The 14,415-nt window shown below is 39.4% G+C and overlaps 1 protein-coding gene across 1 annotated transcript; it reads left to right on the top strand.

Annotated features, from left to right (window-relative positions):
- The first annotated feature begins 309 nt into the window (after positions 1 to 309).
- Positions 310 to 13,910, top strand: LOC138914861 (uncharacterized). The gene is made up of 7 exons (XM_070219559.1): positions 310 to 729; positions 982 to 1,459; positions 1,538 to 3,277; positions 3,758 to 4,224; positions 4,639 to 4,776; positions 13,585 to 13,694; positions 13,808 to 13,910. Exons 1-7 carry the CDS (start codon positions 310 to 312, stop codon positions 13,908 to 13,910), a joined length of 3,456 nt encoding a protein of 1,151 aa, XP_070075660.1.
- The last annotated feature ends 505 nt before the right edge of the window (positions 13,911 to 14,415 follow it).

Below are 14,415 nucleotides of genomic sequence, written 5' to 3'. Positions count from 1 at the left end.
CCAACGCACATTTTTGGAACCTTTCGTCTTCTTATTTGGGACCCTGGGCAACAGACCGCTACTCCGAGGAACTTCTAACGCCGCCACAGGTGGACAATCACTCTGTGCGCCGCATCATATTTTGCTGAAGATTGGGGCTCCGTCGGTACGCAGCCACAGCCAACACATTTTGGTGCCGAAACCCGGGAAGACTTCTCTTGGACTGAGTGGAATATCTGTGGGTCACTACTTGGACTACGCTGGAGCGCGAAGAGGTTATTGTAGAAGGTTAGTGCACTGTGTTTTGTTGTGAGAAAGAGGGTCAAGGTCATGGCTGAGACATTTGAGGAATTAATTGCGGAGCAATCAGCTTTGATTGATTCTGTACGCCGCATGTTAGAGAACTTTCGGAAAGCTGGCACTAATAAGTCGGAAGCACATATGGAGACTAGATTAGAATCTCTGGCCAATATTCGCACGGAGTTCCGAGAGAACCATCGAAAATTGGTGCGTGCGGATGACGAGTTGGTTCAGCACGATTATATGGAGGCAGACCTTGAAGGAAAGTTCCAAGAAGCGTATATTGATAGTGTGGCGCAGATTAGAACTGACCTAAATGAGACTAAGGATCGACTTCTTGCGTCAACAGGAATTAACAATCTTGATTTGCAGGATGGGCATCGCAACGCGCCATCGTCAGGGTTTATAGCACCAGACCAAACCACGATCGATGAGGTTAAACTTCCAACGGTTAAATTGCCTATATTTAGCGGTGAATTTGTAGATTGGCCGGCATTTAAGGAAATATTTGAAGCGCGAGTTCATAATAGCCCTAGACTCACTGATCTACATCGATTCCATTACCTCAAAGATTCTTTGTCAGGGGAAGCCATCAAAGATATTCAACATCTAACACTGATCGAAACAAATTATCCTGTAGCTTGGAAAATGTTATTAAACTTATATGATAATAAGCGTGTTCTGTTTCAACATTATATGCAGGTACTAGAGCAACAGCCCATGGTGCAGAGCGATGACCCTGTTTCGCTTAAGGGGTTTTTACAAACTTGTCGTTCTTGTATTAAATCATTGGAAAAGGTTGGCGTTAACCTTTTCGATCAAAGTCATGTCATAGTTTACTTGGTGACGAAGAAACTACCTGCGGAGCTGCGGTTGGACTGGGAAAAATCCCTGGCTACTTCACAGGAGTTACCAACATTCGAACAATTATCCGCGCATCTCGATGGACAATACAGGACTATGCTTACGTCCGCCAGTGGCGAGAGGACAACATTGTCTAACAAGGATCGAAAGGGAGCATCGGGATCGTCTGAGAAGCGCCGAGATGTGAAATCCTCCTTTGTCGCCCGATCGGAGCAGAAATGTGCCATATGTTGCAAGAACGGTCATTCTGTTCAAGATTGCAAGGTTTTCGAAAGCATGCATCTAACAGTACGGAGGGAAGCTGTTATGAAGCAACGTTTGTGCTTCAACTGTTTGGGGAATAACCATAACTCACGAAGATGTAAACTTAAAAACAATTGTTCGATTTGCGCAGATCGGCATCACACGCTCATACATTTGGATCGGGTTCGGCTGACTAAAGAGCCAAATGAGCAGGTTCAACAAGTTACTTCCAACGCAATTAGCGGGACTTCGAGTGCAACTGGGACTAGTTATGAAGTGCTATTGCCAACAGCTCTAGTTCGGATCCAGTCCGCAGAAGGGTTCATACTACAGTTCCGAGCATTTCTGGACCAAGGATCGCAAGCTTCGTTTGTATCGGAAAACGTAGTTCAGAAGTTGGGACTAACTCGTCAAAAGGCATACATTAAGGTTAATGGACTGGCCAACGCACGAGTTACCGAAGCGTCTTCTTCCGTTCGTTTATGTTTTGGATCAAGGTTTGAGCCACAGGCAAGGTATAGTGTGACTGCGTATGTGTTACCAAAGGTGAGTAAGCGCATGCCAAATCGTCGCTTATCTGTGGAAAAATGGTCTCAATTTGAACAGCTTTGCCTGGCTGATCCTAATTATTTTGTTCCACAAGGTGTGGACATATTGTTGGGGAGTGATATCTATGATGAATTAATGCTAAGTGAAATACATCGCGGACCGGATGGCTGGCCTATTGCTCAAAGCACACGACTTGGATTTATTATATCAGGAAAAGTTAAGGAACCCAACACAAGGGTCACGGTGCATACGGTGACAGTAATCAAGGACGAATCATCTGCGGAATTAGAAGGATTACTTCGCAGATTCTGGGAATTTGAGCAGTTGGATGAGGCAGCAGAAGTTTTGTCGAAGGAAGATTTGTGGTGTGAGGAACATTTTGTTAATACACATGTGCGGTTACCTTCAGGGAAATATCAAGTGCGATTGCCATTTCTATCCACTTTGGATCCCCAGTTAGTAATTGGGTCGTCGCGTCAAGGTGCTTTGAAACGGTTGTGCCATTTGGACAAGCGTTTACGCAACGATGCCAACCTGAAGGAGGTGTATTCCAAAACAATAAAGGAATATTTGGAGTTGGGGCAAATGGAAAAGGTTGTTACACAAGCTGGGCAAACGGAAGAAACAGGCTACCCGGGGGGAGCCACACATTGTTATTTACCTCACCACCCAGTAATCAAGGAATCGTCAACGACTACCAAGGTGCGCGTCGTCTTTGACGGATCGATGAAGACGAGCAATGGGAAATCTTTGAATGAAATCTTAGCAATAGGGCCCAAACTACACATGGAGCTCCCAGCAATACTGATAAACTGGAGAGCAATAAGGTTTGCATTCCTTGCGGACGTGGAAAAAATGTATAGATGTATTAATATACATAAGAAGGATGCTCAATTTCAAAGAATTTTGTGGAAACCGGACAACACTGTCCAGGTAGAGGAATACGCCTGCTGCACGGTCATGTTTGGCACGAGCTGTGCTCCGTATCTGGCCATTAGAGTTATGCAGCAGTTAGCCGAAGATGAAGAGCATAACTACCCGCTGGCAGCCAATGTACTTAAACGTCAGATGTACGTGGACGACGTTTTATCTGGAGCAAATAGTATTTCCGATGCAAAGGAACTGCAAGCTCAAGTTAGAGGAATGATGAGAAGCGGATCTTTTGAGTTGCGAAAATGGGCCAGCAACTGTCCTCAACTGTTAGAAGGAATACCTCTAGAACATCGGGAAACCAAAGAGCCTCTAAATTTTCAAGGTGACGAGACGATTAGAGCATTAGGATTATATTGGAAACCCAATGAAGATGAGTTTCGATTTCAACTTAATTTTGATCTCCCAGCAGGTACACCAACAAAGAGAAAGATGCTTTCGACGATTGCGAGGTTATTCGACCCAATGGGATGGTTGAGCCCAATCACCGTTGTTGGAAAGCGAATGGTGCAAGCCCTGTGGAAGACAAAACTTAGTTGGGACGACCACGTACCATTGAAACTTCAAAAGGAATGGCAGAAATTCATTCAGGAGCTGCCAAACTTGTCTAAGATTCATATACCACGCTACATTGCTTGGGGAATGTCAAAGGGAACTCCACAGTTACACATATTCTGCGACGCGTCAGGATACGCGTACGGTGCGGCGGCTTACTTACGAATTCCGATAGGAGAGAACGCCTTTCATACGGAACTAATTTTAGCGAAATGCAAGGTAGCGCCTATCAAGCCGCAGCTTACGATTCCAAGAGCGGAATTGTGTGCAGCAGTCATTGCTGCGAAAATATTTAAGTATTTAAAGGATCACTTAACTATTCATATTGATTTTGCAGAGACTGTCTTTTGGTCAGATTCGATGATCGTTTTGAGCTGGATCCAAGGAGGTGCTGCGAGGTGGAAGGTTTTCGTTGCCAACCGCATCAGCAAAATTTTGGAGCTATGCGATGGGAAACAATGGCGACATATAGCATCTGAGGATAATCCAGCCGATCTTCTAAGTCGGGGAATCAGTGTTACTAAATTAGCATCGTGCCAATTATGGTGGAATGGACCGCCGTGGCTGAGATTTAAAGATTGTGAGTGGCCATCGACAAAACTAGATCCTGGAACCGATATCCGAGTCACCAGCGAACAGAAGCAGATGCACTGCAACGCTATTTCTGTGGAGAAAGAGAACGGATCCGATATATTAGGAAGGTTTTCATCGTACACAGTGCTCATTCGCATCCTGGCATATGTTCATCGATTTATAAGGAATTGCAAGATATCGAAATCTGCTCGAATAGTAGATTCTCTCACGGTAAGCGAGCTTTCTGAGGGGTTTTTGTGTGCGGTTCGTTTGTGCCAAAAGGAAGGCTTTGCAGGCGATTGGAAACTATTGTCGGAAGGGAAAATGTTACATAAGCAAAGTCCGCTGTTACCACTCAATCCTTATTTTGATGAATCGGAAAGAATCATTCGCCTTGGAGAACGCTTGAGGGACGCACTGCTGCCGATGGCGGAAAAACACCCATACATTCTACCTTATCAGCATTCATTTACAAGCTTGGTCATTCGTTATAGCCATGTCAGTACCTTACATGGAGGTGCGGCCCTTACACTCAATCATATCAGGAAAAAATGTTGGATCATCAACGGACGTAACGCCGTACGAAGAGAAATCCATAAATGTATTGTTTGCTATAAACTTAACCCTAATATTACATGCCAAAAGATGGGTAATCTTCCACCGGCCAGGATTCGGCCACAGAAGGCTTTTACGTCAGTTGGGATTGACTACGCGGGACCGTTCAACATATCGCCATCTAAAGGAAGAGGACGGACTTCGGTTAAAGGCTATATAGCGGTTTTTGTATGTCTTGTAACAAAGGCTATCCACCTAGAACCAGTGGGGGATTTGACATCGGACGCATTTCTTGGAGCACTTCACCGATTCATTGGCCGACGTGGAAAATGTGTTCATATTTATAGCGACTGTGGCACAAATTTCGTCGGGGCAAATCGGAAGCTGCAAGCAGACAAGTTGGCATACAAGTTGTACATCGAAAAAACGATTCTAGGTAGACTCACAGATGACGGGATTACGTGGCATTTTAACCCTCCCTCCGCTCCACATTTTGGAGGTCTATGGGAGGCGGGCGTTAAGTCAATGAAACACCACTTAAAAAGGACAGTTGGTGATCGTACGCTCACATACGAGGAATTGGCCACCGTATTAGCTCAAATTGAAGCGTGCTTAAACTCTCGTCCGTTGTGCCCGCTAAGCAATGACCCGGAAGATTTGATGGTCCTAACTCCAGGCCATTTCTTAGTTGGGGATGCTCTACTCGCTATGCCAACAGAACAAGCCGATAAACTAAGTGCCACCGAGAGATGGAGGAACTGTCAGCACTTAGTTCAGCAATTTTGGAAGCGTTGGTCCTCGGATTATCTATCACGCTTGCAGCGGAGACCGAAATGGTTAGAAAATAGGCGTAACTTGCAGGCTGGCGATCTAGTACTCATTAAAGATGAACGTTTGCCGTCTAATCTATGGGCTCTTGGTCGAATTACTGAAACTCATTGCGGCCAAGACGGTTTGGTTCGAGTGGTTAAACTCCAGTCTCAGAGTGGTATTATTAAACGGCCAGTAGCAAAATTGTGCCCATTACCCATACAAGATAATTGGTTAAATCGTGACCTTGACCCTCCACAACAATTCTAAGTTGCATTATCTTTTTAGCGTCCAACCTCCAACCTACCGAAGACGTTGAAGAAGCAGTTAATAATATTCTAATAATATCATTAGGGGGGAGAATGTTTGGACTGCATATTGTCAACACGAGAACTTGCAGTGTAGCTGACGTCACACTGTAAGCTCTCTAGTTACAGACATTCTTCTTTGCCCTTTATTCGTAGTCTTGTTCGAAAGATCGAACCATATCACAGTTAATTTGGTCATATGCACATACATAATTTGGAGAGCTGCAGCTTCGGTAAATGAAATGTAAAACCGACAATTTAGTCTGCGAGCGAGAGTCAATACATTCAGAAGCACCCTCTGTGCTCTTATCTTTTATACTTTTTTACATAACCTAATTAAATCCAACGCACATTTTTGGAACCTTTCGTCTTCTTATTTGGGACCCTGGGCAACAGACCGCTACTCCGAGGAACTTCTAACGCCGCCACAGGTGGACAATCACTCTGTGCGCCGCATCATATTTTGCTGAAGATTGGGGCTCCGTCGGTACGCAGCCACAGCCAACACACTATCCATATCCTTCTAACATACCTTACATTAAAACCGCATTAACCCTAATATTACCTCACCTTAACCCCACCTATTTTATTCTAACCCTTGGCACACTTTTTTAGCACCTTAATGCTGTTTTCAATATTTTATCGTCTTAGGGCCGGTTTCTCGAGTGCCGGCTAACATTTCTCGAACAGATAAAGTCCCTGCTAAGGCATTTTGGCTTTCTCGAGCATAAATGTGAGAGCTAACTTTGACAGGGACTCGGAGTCCCTGTTAAGCGTTTTCGACTCGATAGAATGACAGCTGATTTCCCAAAGCCAACTAAGAAGAAGAAACGAAATCACAGCTGACTTTTCCTTTGAATTATACCCAAACAGCTGATGAAATAATCGAAGCACGCCATTTTTTACCCTTCACAGCACAATTCTGTGCGTTAACAGCACTCTGTAATTGTTTCTAGTTCAGATAAATTAAAGCAGTCGAGAAAGCCGATTTGCTTTTACGAACAGTTTATCTGGTATTTAAGTTTTTCGAACAGATAGCTATCAGGGACTTTGACAGGGACTCGAGAAACCGGCCCTTAATCCACATTAACAGCAGTTTTTCCTCTTTTTAGCTAACCTAACTTTAGTCTCACCTGAAAAAAAATGTTTCCTTACTATACCTACTTACTTTAACTTAATTTTTTCTTAGTAAAACTTGTTTGTCACCTTGACCCACCTTATCCTCAGTAAAGTCTACTGTCTACTTTCTCACCTTCATCCTTCCCTTACAGTACTTTTACCCTAATCTATCTGATACCTCCTTAATCGCAACTTAACCCCGCACTAACCTCACCTTATTCCCACCTTAACTCTACCGTTCTGGTAGCCTAATTATATCATTTTGGTTAGCTAAGCGAATGCAGAGAAAAATTCTTACCCTTTTTACCGTTTATTTCGAACAGATCCAACCCCCAAAAACCTTAAAAACATAAAAAAGAAGAATATATAAAAAATAACACACAAATACCTATGAAAGGCTAAGGCCAAAATGGTTTAAGCGAAAAACGAATCCGCTCGCAGGATCGGTAGGTAAACAAAAAAAGAAGTGCCCCAATGTCAGCTGGCGATCAGATCAACAGCTGGAGGTTAATATTTCCGGAAGTAAGGAAAATTAAAAAAAGCACCTAAAGCTTCAACTCTTATGGGTGATAACTGTGGGTGTAATTTTCGAGACGAAATTTACCAACAATTTTCTTCGTGCGCCCCTCGTCTTGAACATAATTTAAATTTTTGCAAAATATTTGATTTAGAATTGCACGCATTGGGTGATCCATTTTATCCTAATTAATTCATTACATACTTACAGTGGCTCCATCGCTAAATCGGACACCTACTTTCATAAAATAAACATGCAAAAAAAAATGAATAAAATGGTTTAAATTTTCCTTTTTTTTTTTGCTTTTACTTATACATAATGCTAATATCTTCCAAAAACATAAACAACAAGAAAGAAAGTTAACTTCGGCCAAAATGTTGTTTTTACAATGTCAAAAATCAAAACGCCTACTTCCTATGGGAGCCATAAGATATAGTGGTCCGATCCGGCTCGTTCCGACATATGTACTACCTGCAATAGAAAAAAGACTTTTGGGAAAGTTTAATCGCGATAGCTTAAAAACTGAGGGACTAGTTCGCATAGAAACGGACAGTCGGACAGACGGACAGAAGGACAGACGGACATGGCTAGATGGACTCGGCTATTGATGCTGATCAAGAATATATATACTTTATGTGGTCGGAAACGCCTCCTTCACTGCGTTGCAAACATTTGACTGAAATTATAATACCCTCTGAGTCAAAATCTGCCAAGTGGGCCACCCCTGTTCCGAAGGTCCGATTTTCATCGAACTTTTTTACTTTTCCGGTTCACAACGAAAATATAAGAACTTCATTTGAACGGTTTTGCGAAATTTTGAGTTTTACCGGAGTTATAGGGGTCAAAACATGGCATTTTTGACACTTTTTCGAAAAAGTTGCACTCAGTCAATAATTCATAACTTCGGAACGGTAAGAGATATCTTTATGATGTTTTCACTAATCGCTCAAGAATTATTATGGCTTTCCATAAAAAAATGTAAAAAAAAATTAAAATTTATTTTTCTTAAAAATAAATCAACATTTTTTTTAGTTTTTATTTTTTTCAGTGTTCTTCACCAGCTATAGAGTTTAAAACCATTTGAAAATGAAGTTTGATTCATTACGAAAAAGATCCAAAAAAAAAAAAGAGTGGCCCGGACAAAGGTTTTTCGCAATATCGATTTGAAGAAGGGCGCACAGCGGATTCCCATACAAAACGACAAGAAGTGCCTCATTGACAGCTGCAGTCGGCTGACGCTACGCGCGCAACGGCATGTGTTGACCAGCCAATTTTCATGAGCAAGCCGTTTTTGTATGGAAAACCGCTGTGCGCCCTTCTTCAAATCGATATTGCGAAAAACCTTTGTCCGGGCCACTCTTTTTTTTTTTTGGATCTTTTTCGTAATGAATCAAACTTCATTTTCAAATGGTTTTAAACTCTATAGCTGGTGAAGAACACTGAAAAAAATAAAAACTAAAAAAAATGTTGATTTATTTTTAAGAAAAATAAATTTTAATTTTTTTTTACATTTTTTTATGGAAAGCCATAATAATTCTTGAGCGATTAGTGAAAACATCATAAAGATATCTCTTACCGTTCCGAAGTTATGAATTATTGACTGAGTGCAACTTTTTCGAAAAAGTGTCAAAAATGCCATGTTTTGACCCCTATAACTCCGGTAAAACTCAAAATTTCGCAAAACCGTTCAAATGAAGTTCTTATATTTTCGTTGTGAACCGGAAAAGTAAAAAATTTCGATGAAAATCTGACCTTCGGAACAGGGGTGGCCCACTTGGCAGATTTTGACTCCTCTGCAAGGGTATAAAAATAGAGGAAATAATTAAATGTGTTCATCCCTTTTTCTTTTTTCTTTTTACGCCAATATTTTCGGAGGGTCCACATAATGCGACAAATAAAGTCATTCAAAAGGACTACAAACGACGACAAGTGTTACAAATTGAAAGCCTGTGAAATGAACAACGGTCCCAAAACCGAAAAGTGCAGTCAAAATAAATAAAGTTGAATAAAATCAAATAAAATCGTTTAACACTCACCGATGGGGTTGGGTCTCAGAGTGAACTGACAGACAATGAGATGAATTGAGAGTACTTTTCACGCTTTTTACGAACAACAGCTAAAACCCATGGCCAATGGAAAGAAATAAGCACATGGTTTTTTTGTCCTTCGTAAAAGGCTTTCAACTAATTTGGCCGGGCATGTTTGACAGGTGGGACAGCTGGAATGGGCCGCGAAATGGATGGCTGTCAATTGTCAATTGATGAATGACTGCATCAGTCCATCCATTTATTCATTCTCTGGTGTCCCAAAATCGAAAGTGTCAATTAAAGCGTAGCCAAGTATTTTAATGTCTCAGGTCAAGGGTGTTATGTTATTATTTGCACACAGAGAAAGAATAAATGTCTTAAATTAAGAAAAAAGGTCTTAAATTAAGAATGTTTGTTTTTTTAAAAAGGAGTCAGGAACAATTCTTCCCTCGAAGATATCTTAAATCATAACATTTAATGTTGCTACTTTTTTCTAAACCGCCATTGCACAAATACCACCCGTTAAACTCGAAAATATATATATATATTAACACAATTTAATGCCCACACGGCTGCACCAAAAACACTGTCGGCCTGTGTTATTTAATTTCCTAAAACAATATTAAAAGCTTTGTACAAATCGGACGACTATATCCCAAAGTTCCCAAAAATAAAGGACAACGGAAAGAATTTAATTTTTAAGTTTTCCCGCTAAACTTGCGGGTTTTTCCAAAAAATTTTAAAACAAAAGTTTGTTGCTTAAAGAATATATATATAACAAAACAAGAGAGAACGCTATAGTCAGGTTGGTTTCCCGACTATCTAATACCCGTCACTCAGCTAAAGGGAGTGTAAGGGAGATGGATATATAACCATTTTTGATTGCGCATAACTTTTTAATGAATGGTCCGATTTGAAAAATGTCTTCTACATTTCCATAGGTATAAATATACACAACAAAATTGAATTTATACTTCTCGAAAATCTATAAAGGGCGACAGACACATTATAAAATGGGCGTGGCGCTCGGCAGAAAATAAAATTGAAATCTCAACCTTCTAGATTTTGTAGTTTCCGAGGTCTCAGCGTTCATACAGACAGACAGACGGACATGGCTAGATCGACACGGCTAGTGAACCTGATCAAGAATATATATACTTTATAGGGTCGGAAACGCTTCCTTCTCCCTGTTACATACTTTTGCACGAATACAATATACCCTTTTACTCTACGAGTAACGGGTATAAAAATTGATGAAAGACGCACTTCATGAAACCTTTATTTTCTGGTAAGGTACATCTTCCTTTTTTTATTGGTACCAATTTTTTTTAAAGTGTAAAAAACGTTTTTGACGCTTTTTTAATATCTAATTCGAGCTGTGATTAACCGATTTCGGCCATCGAAGACTCATTTTACAGGTAATAAAATAGAATAGAATGTCCTCTAACTTTCTTATACACACCATTGAGATTCAATCATTAGTTTAAAAGCTACAATTTGTCAAAGTTAAAAAAGTGAAAAAGAAGAAAGGAAGCTACCTTCGGCCAGCCGAAGCTTATATACCCTTGCAGATAAAGTAATGCTCACCCAGTGCAGTTCCAGAGATTCCAGATTCAGCGTTTCTATTTATTTAAATTTTGTTTTTAAGTAGTCAAGAATCAAAACGCCTACTTCCTACAAAGTTACAATGAATTTTCTTATATTTGTTTGAATATTCCTATGGGAGCCATAAGATATAGTGGTCCGATCCGGCTCGCTCCGACATATGTACTACCTGCAATAGAAAGAAGACTTTCGGGAAAGTTTCATCGCGATAGCTTTAAAACTGAGAGACTAGTTCGCATAGAAACGGACAGACGGACAGACGGACATGGCTAGATAGACTCGGCTATTGGTGCTGATCAAGAATATATATACTTTATGTGGTCGGAAACATCTCCTTCACTGCGTTGCAAACATCTGACTGAAATTATAATACCCTCTACAAGGGTATAAGAAGCACAAATGCTGTTATAAATGGCTTCGTTAAAAATACACGTCTAAAAACCGAATTAGTTTGAAAACAAGCTATTGATCATTACAATTTTTCAGCTAATTAATTTGATATGCATTTTTGAAGCTTGCGACAACAGTGTTTTTTTGGCCGTTTACAGCTGTTAACTGACACAACAGGGCTCTAACAGGGCTGTAATGCCCGTTTTTCCCAACGTAAAAAATCGATATAAAATCGAACCTTGGATTGATTTTTGAGTTGATAGTCTAATTAGTTGGCTTTAAGTAGAAGTTATAAAACGAATTTCGGTTTTTAGGCGTGTATTTTTAACGAAGCCATTTATGCCAGCACGTTTTTTTTAATTTTTTCAACTTTGACATATGGGTAATTCCACGTGAAACGTGACAGGCCCATTTCGGTCAAATCTCAGAATCAATCGAAACTTTTTTTCGATGGAGGATTGAAATATAAGGATGGGTTTTTATTTTTTTTTTAACTCTTACCGTTTATTTTTAAAAAATGTTTTTGTTAATTAGCTCCGATTTTTCAGTTATGCATGACTTGAGACTCGTTTGAGTGGTTTTAATATTTGGTAAAATGTTTTTAAAAATATTTTTATTTAAAATTAAGTTTTTCTAAGGGAATTTTAAATTAAAAAAATTCTGTACGCCGAAATACCCGCGATTTCCGAAAAAATCATTATCCTCATATTGCTTCATCAATTCTTCAAGAAGTGGTAAAATAAAATTTTAGTATTTGCAACTGCGCAAAAGGTTAAGAGTTAAAAGGTTAATCACAGCTCAAATTAGAAATTAAGAAAGCATCAAAAACGTTTTTTTAACCTTTAAAAAAAATTGGTACTATACAAAAAATTGTAAGTGCCCTTTTCTTAATCAGGAAGATGTACCTTACTAGAAAATAAAGGTTTAACGAAGTGCGTATTTATTCAATATTTTTTTTGTAAACTGGTGTTATCTTTATTAAATCAGTTATGCAAGTGTATGAGTATCAGTCGTCGATTTGCGGTCAACAATTTAAACATATTATTTTCGATTTTTGCTTCTAGTTTTTGGCGTGAAATTAAAGCAGATGGTAAATGAGGGTTCTTTAACTCACCCGGCGGTGGGAGACTATAGCACAAATAAAGCCTCAGGGGACCTTCTGTACTATTTAAACACCAACTTATGTTTTGTTTAACTTTGTAGATTGGGTCCCAAAGGATGGTTATTTTTCCTTCTTCAGAATGATGTACCACATATTGACAGATTTTATGCAGTATATTCTTGTGAGGTTGTTTACAAAAACTCTGTTGATGGGCATTTGTTTATCTTTGGGAAGTATATCTGTTTATGCAGTGTCCCAAAATAAAGCAGCTCATGTATATATGTTGACTTTTCCATAGTGTTACTGCTCGACTTTTCAATGATATTTTCAAAAGTTAAACATTACCTACTCTAAGTATAAAAAAGTCTTAACTAATATTCTTAAACTATATTTCAAATAATTCCGCCACTAAAAATTGCAAGGCAAAGAGAGCAGAAATAAGACAGACTTTGTTTTATAGGACCTCCTAATAAATAGTTTCTGTTCTACTATTTAACTGCGATCTACTGACGATCGCACCTTCAACATATATAAGTAGACCTCGGATTTTAATTGCATATTTTAATAGGATAAAGATAGATCAATCATGAAAACACCATAGTTCGTTTCAATAAAAATATAGTTTAAAGTTAATAGCATTTTTTTTTTTGCATATTTGCTTAAAATGCACACACAAAAAAATTTGCTTGGTAAAATTGACCAACAAAGATAGTTACGTAACTATTAAAATAGTTACGTGTATTTTGTTTTTGCTTTGGGTTTGTGTCTTTGCTAATTGTGTGTATTTTGTTGTTGTGAAATGACTATGTGGTAAAATTCCCCATAGTTCTATGGCTCGGACACACTCTCCCCTTACAGTTACATAACTAGTTTTTATAGTAACCCTTACGCTTACAAATTACGTAAGAGTAACAATTTACTTAGTAGAATTGACAATTTTGCTGGTTGGGGCCTGTTTGACAATTATTACAGTTGATTTTACTAAGTTTTTTTTTTGTGTGCATATATGCATACAATATGCAAAATATATGAAAAATATAAAATAAACTCAACTATTCAAGATTGACCATTTCATAGCCATCCTAACTTAACCGACGAAAATTGTTTGTTCCTTACCGTAATTTCTGAGATATCTATTTTTTTTTCCAACAGTAGTAGGCCCCGTCCTACAAGGCTCCGGAGGACATTGGAGACGCCTGGCAGCGTCCGCTGCTCTATTGCTTTGCCTGGTCGAGGGCGGAGTCGACCTGGTACAGGAACCTTGGATAGTAGGAGACAAGGTTGCTGGACTAGGAACAAAAGAATACAAGTTTATCCATAAAATTCGAACCTGCATTTTAGCCAAACGGCATCTTAGTATATTTCTGCTTCGCAATTACAGCAACGGAGATAACAACGCAGTAAACCTGGAGCTGCAAAATGACTCCCTAAGGCTGCTATCGGCCTACTTGGCCTTTGAAAAGGAAGACCCCCAGACGCGCTAGTCAGAGGACTGGCTAAAGAATGTGAAGAGCTCAAAACAGGTTTGGTAATAGGCTGCGACGCCCATCACAGCCAGTGGGATCGCCCAAACAATAATGACAGAGGTAAGTCCTTATTTGATTTTATTCCAAATTTGAACTTATTCTTATGCATTACCAAAGCGTGCCAAACTATCATAGATCTAACATTGGTATCAAATTCACTGGTAGGCGCACACAGTGGTCGATTTCATAGGCCGAAAATAAAAAAAAAAAATAAATCGAACGGTAATTTCTTTTTTGGTATGCGCTACGAATAGCAAGAAAAGTGAGACAAAAACAAGAAAGGAAGCTACCTTCGGCCAGCCGAAGCTTATATACCCTTGCAGATAAAATCCAGATTCCAGATTCAGCGTTTCTATTTATTTAAATTTTGTTTTTAGGTAGTCAAGAATCAAAAAGCCTACTTCCTACAAAGTTACAATGAATTTTCTTATATTTGTTTGAATATTCCTATGGGAGCCTTAAG

Source organism: Drosophila takahashii, chromosome 2L, assembly GCF_030179915.1.
Source record: "Drosophila takahashii strain IR98-3 E-12201 chromosome 2L, DtakHiC1v2, whole genome shotgun sequence".
NCBI classification, from domain to species: domain Eukaryota; kingdom Metazoa; phylum Arthropoda; class Insecta; order Diptera; family Drosophilidae; genus Drosophila; species Drosophila takahashii.
The sequence above is the reverse complement of the archived record's forward strand: the minus strand, read 5'-3'. Positions and strand labels throughout refer to the sequence as shown.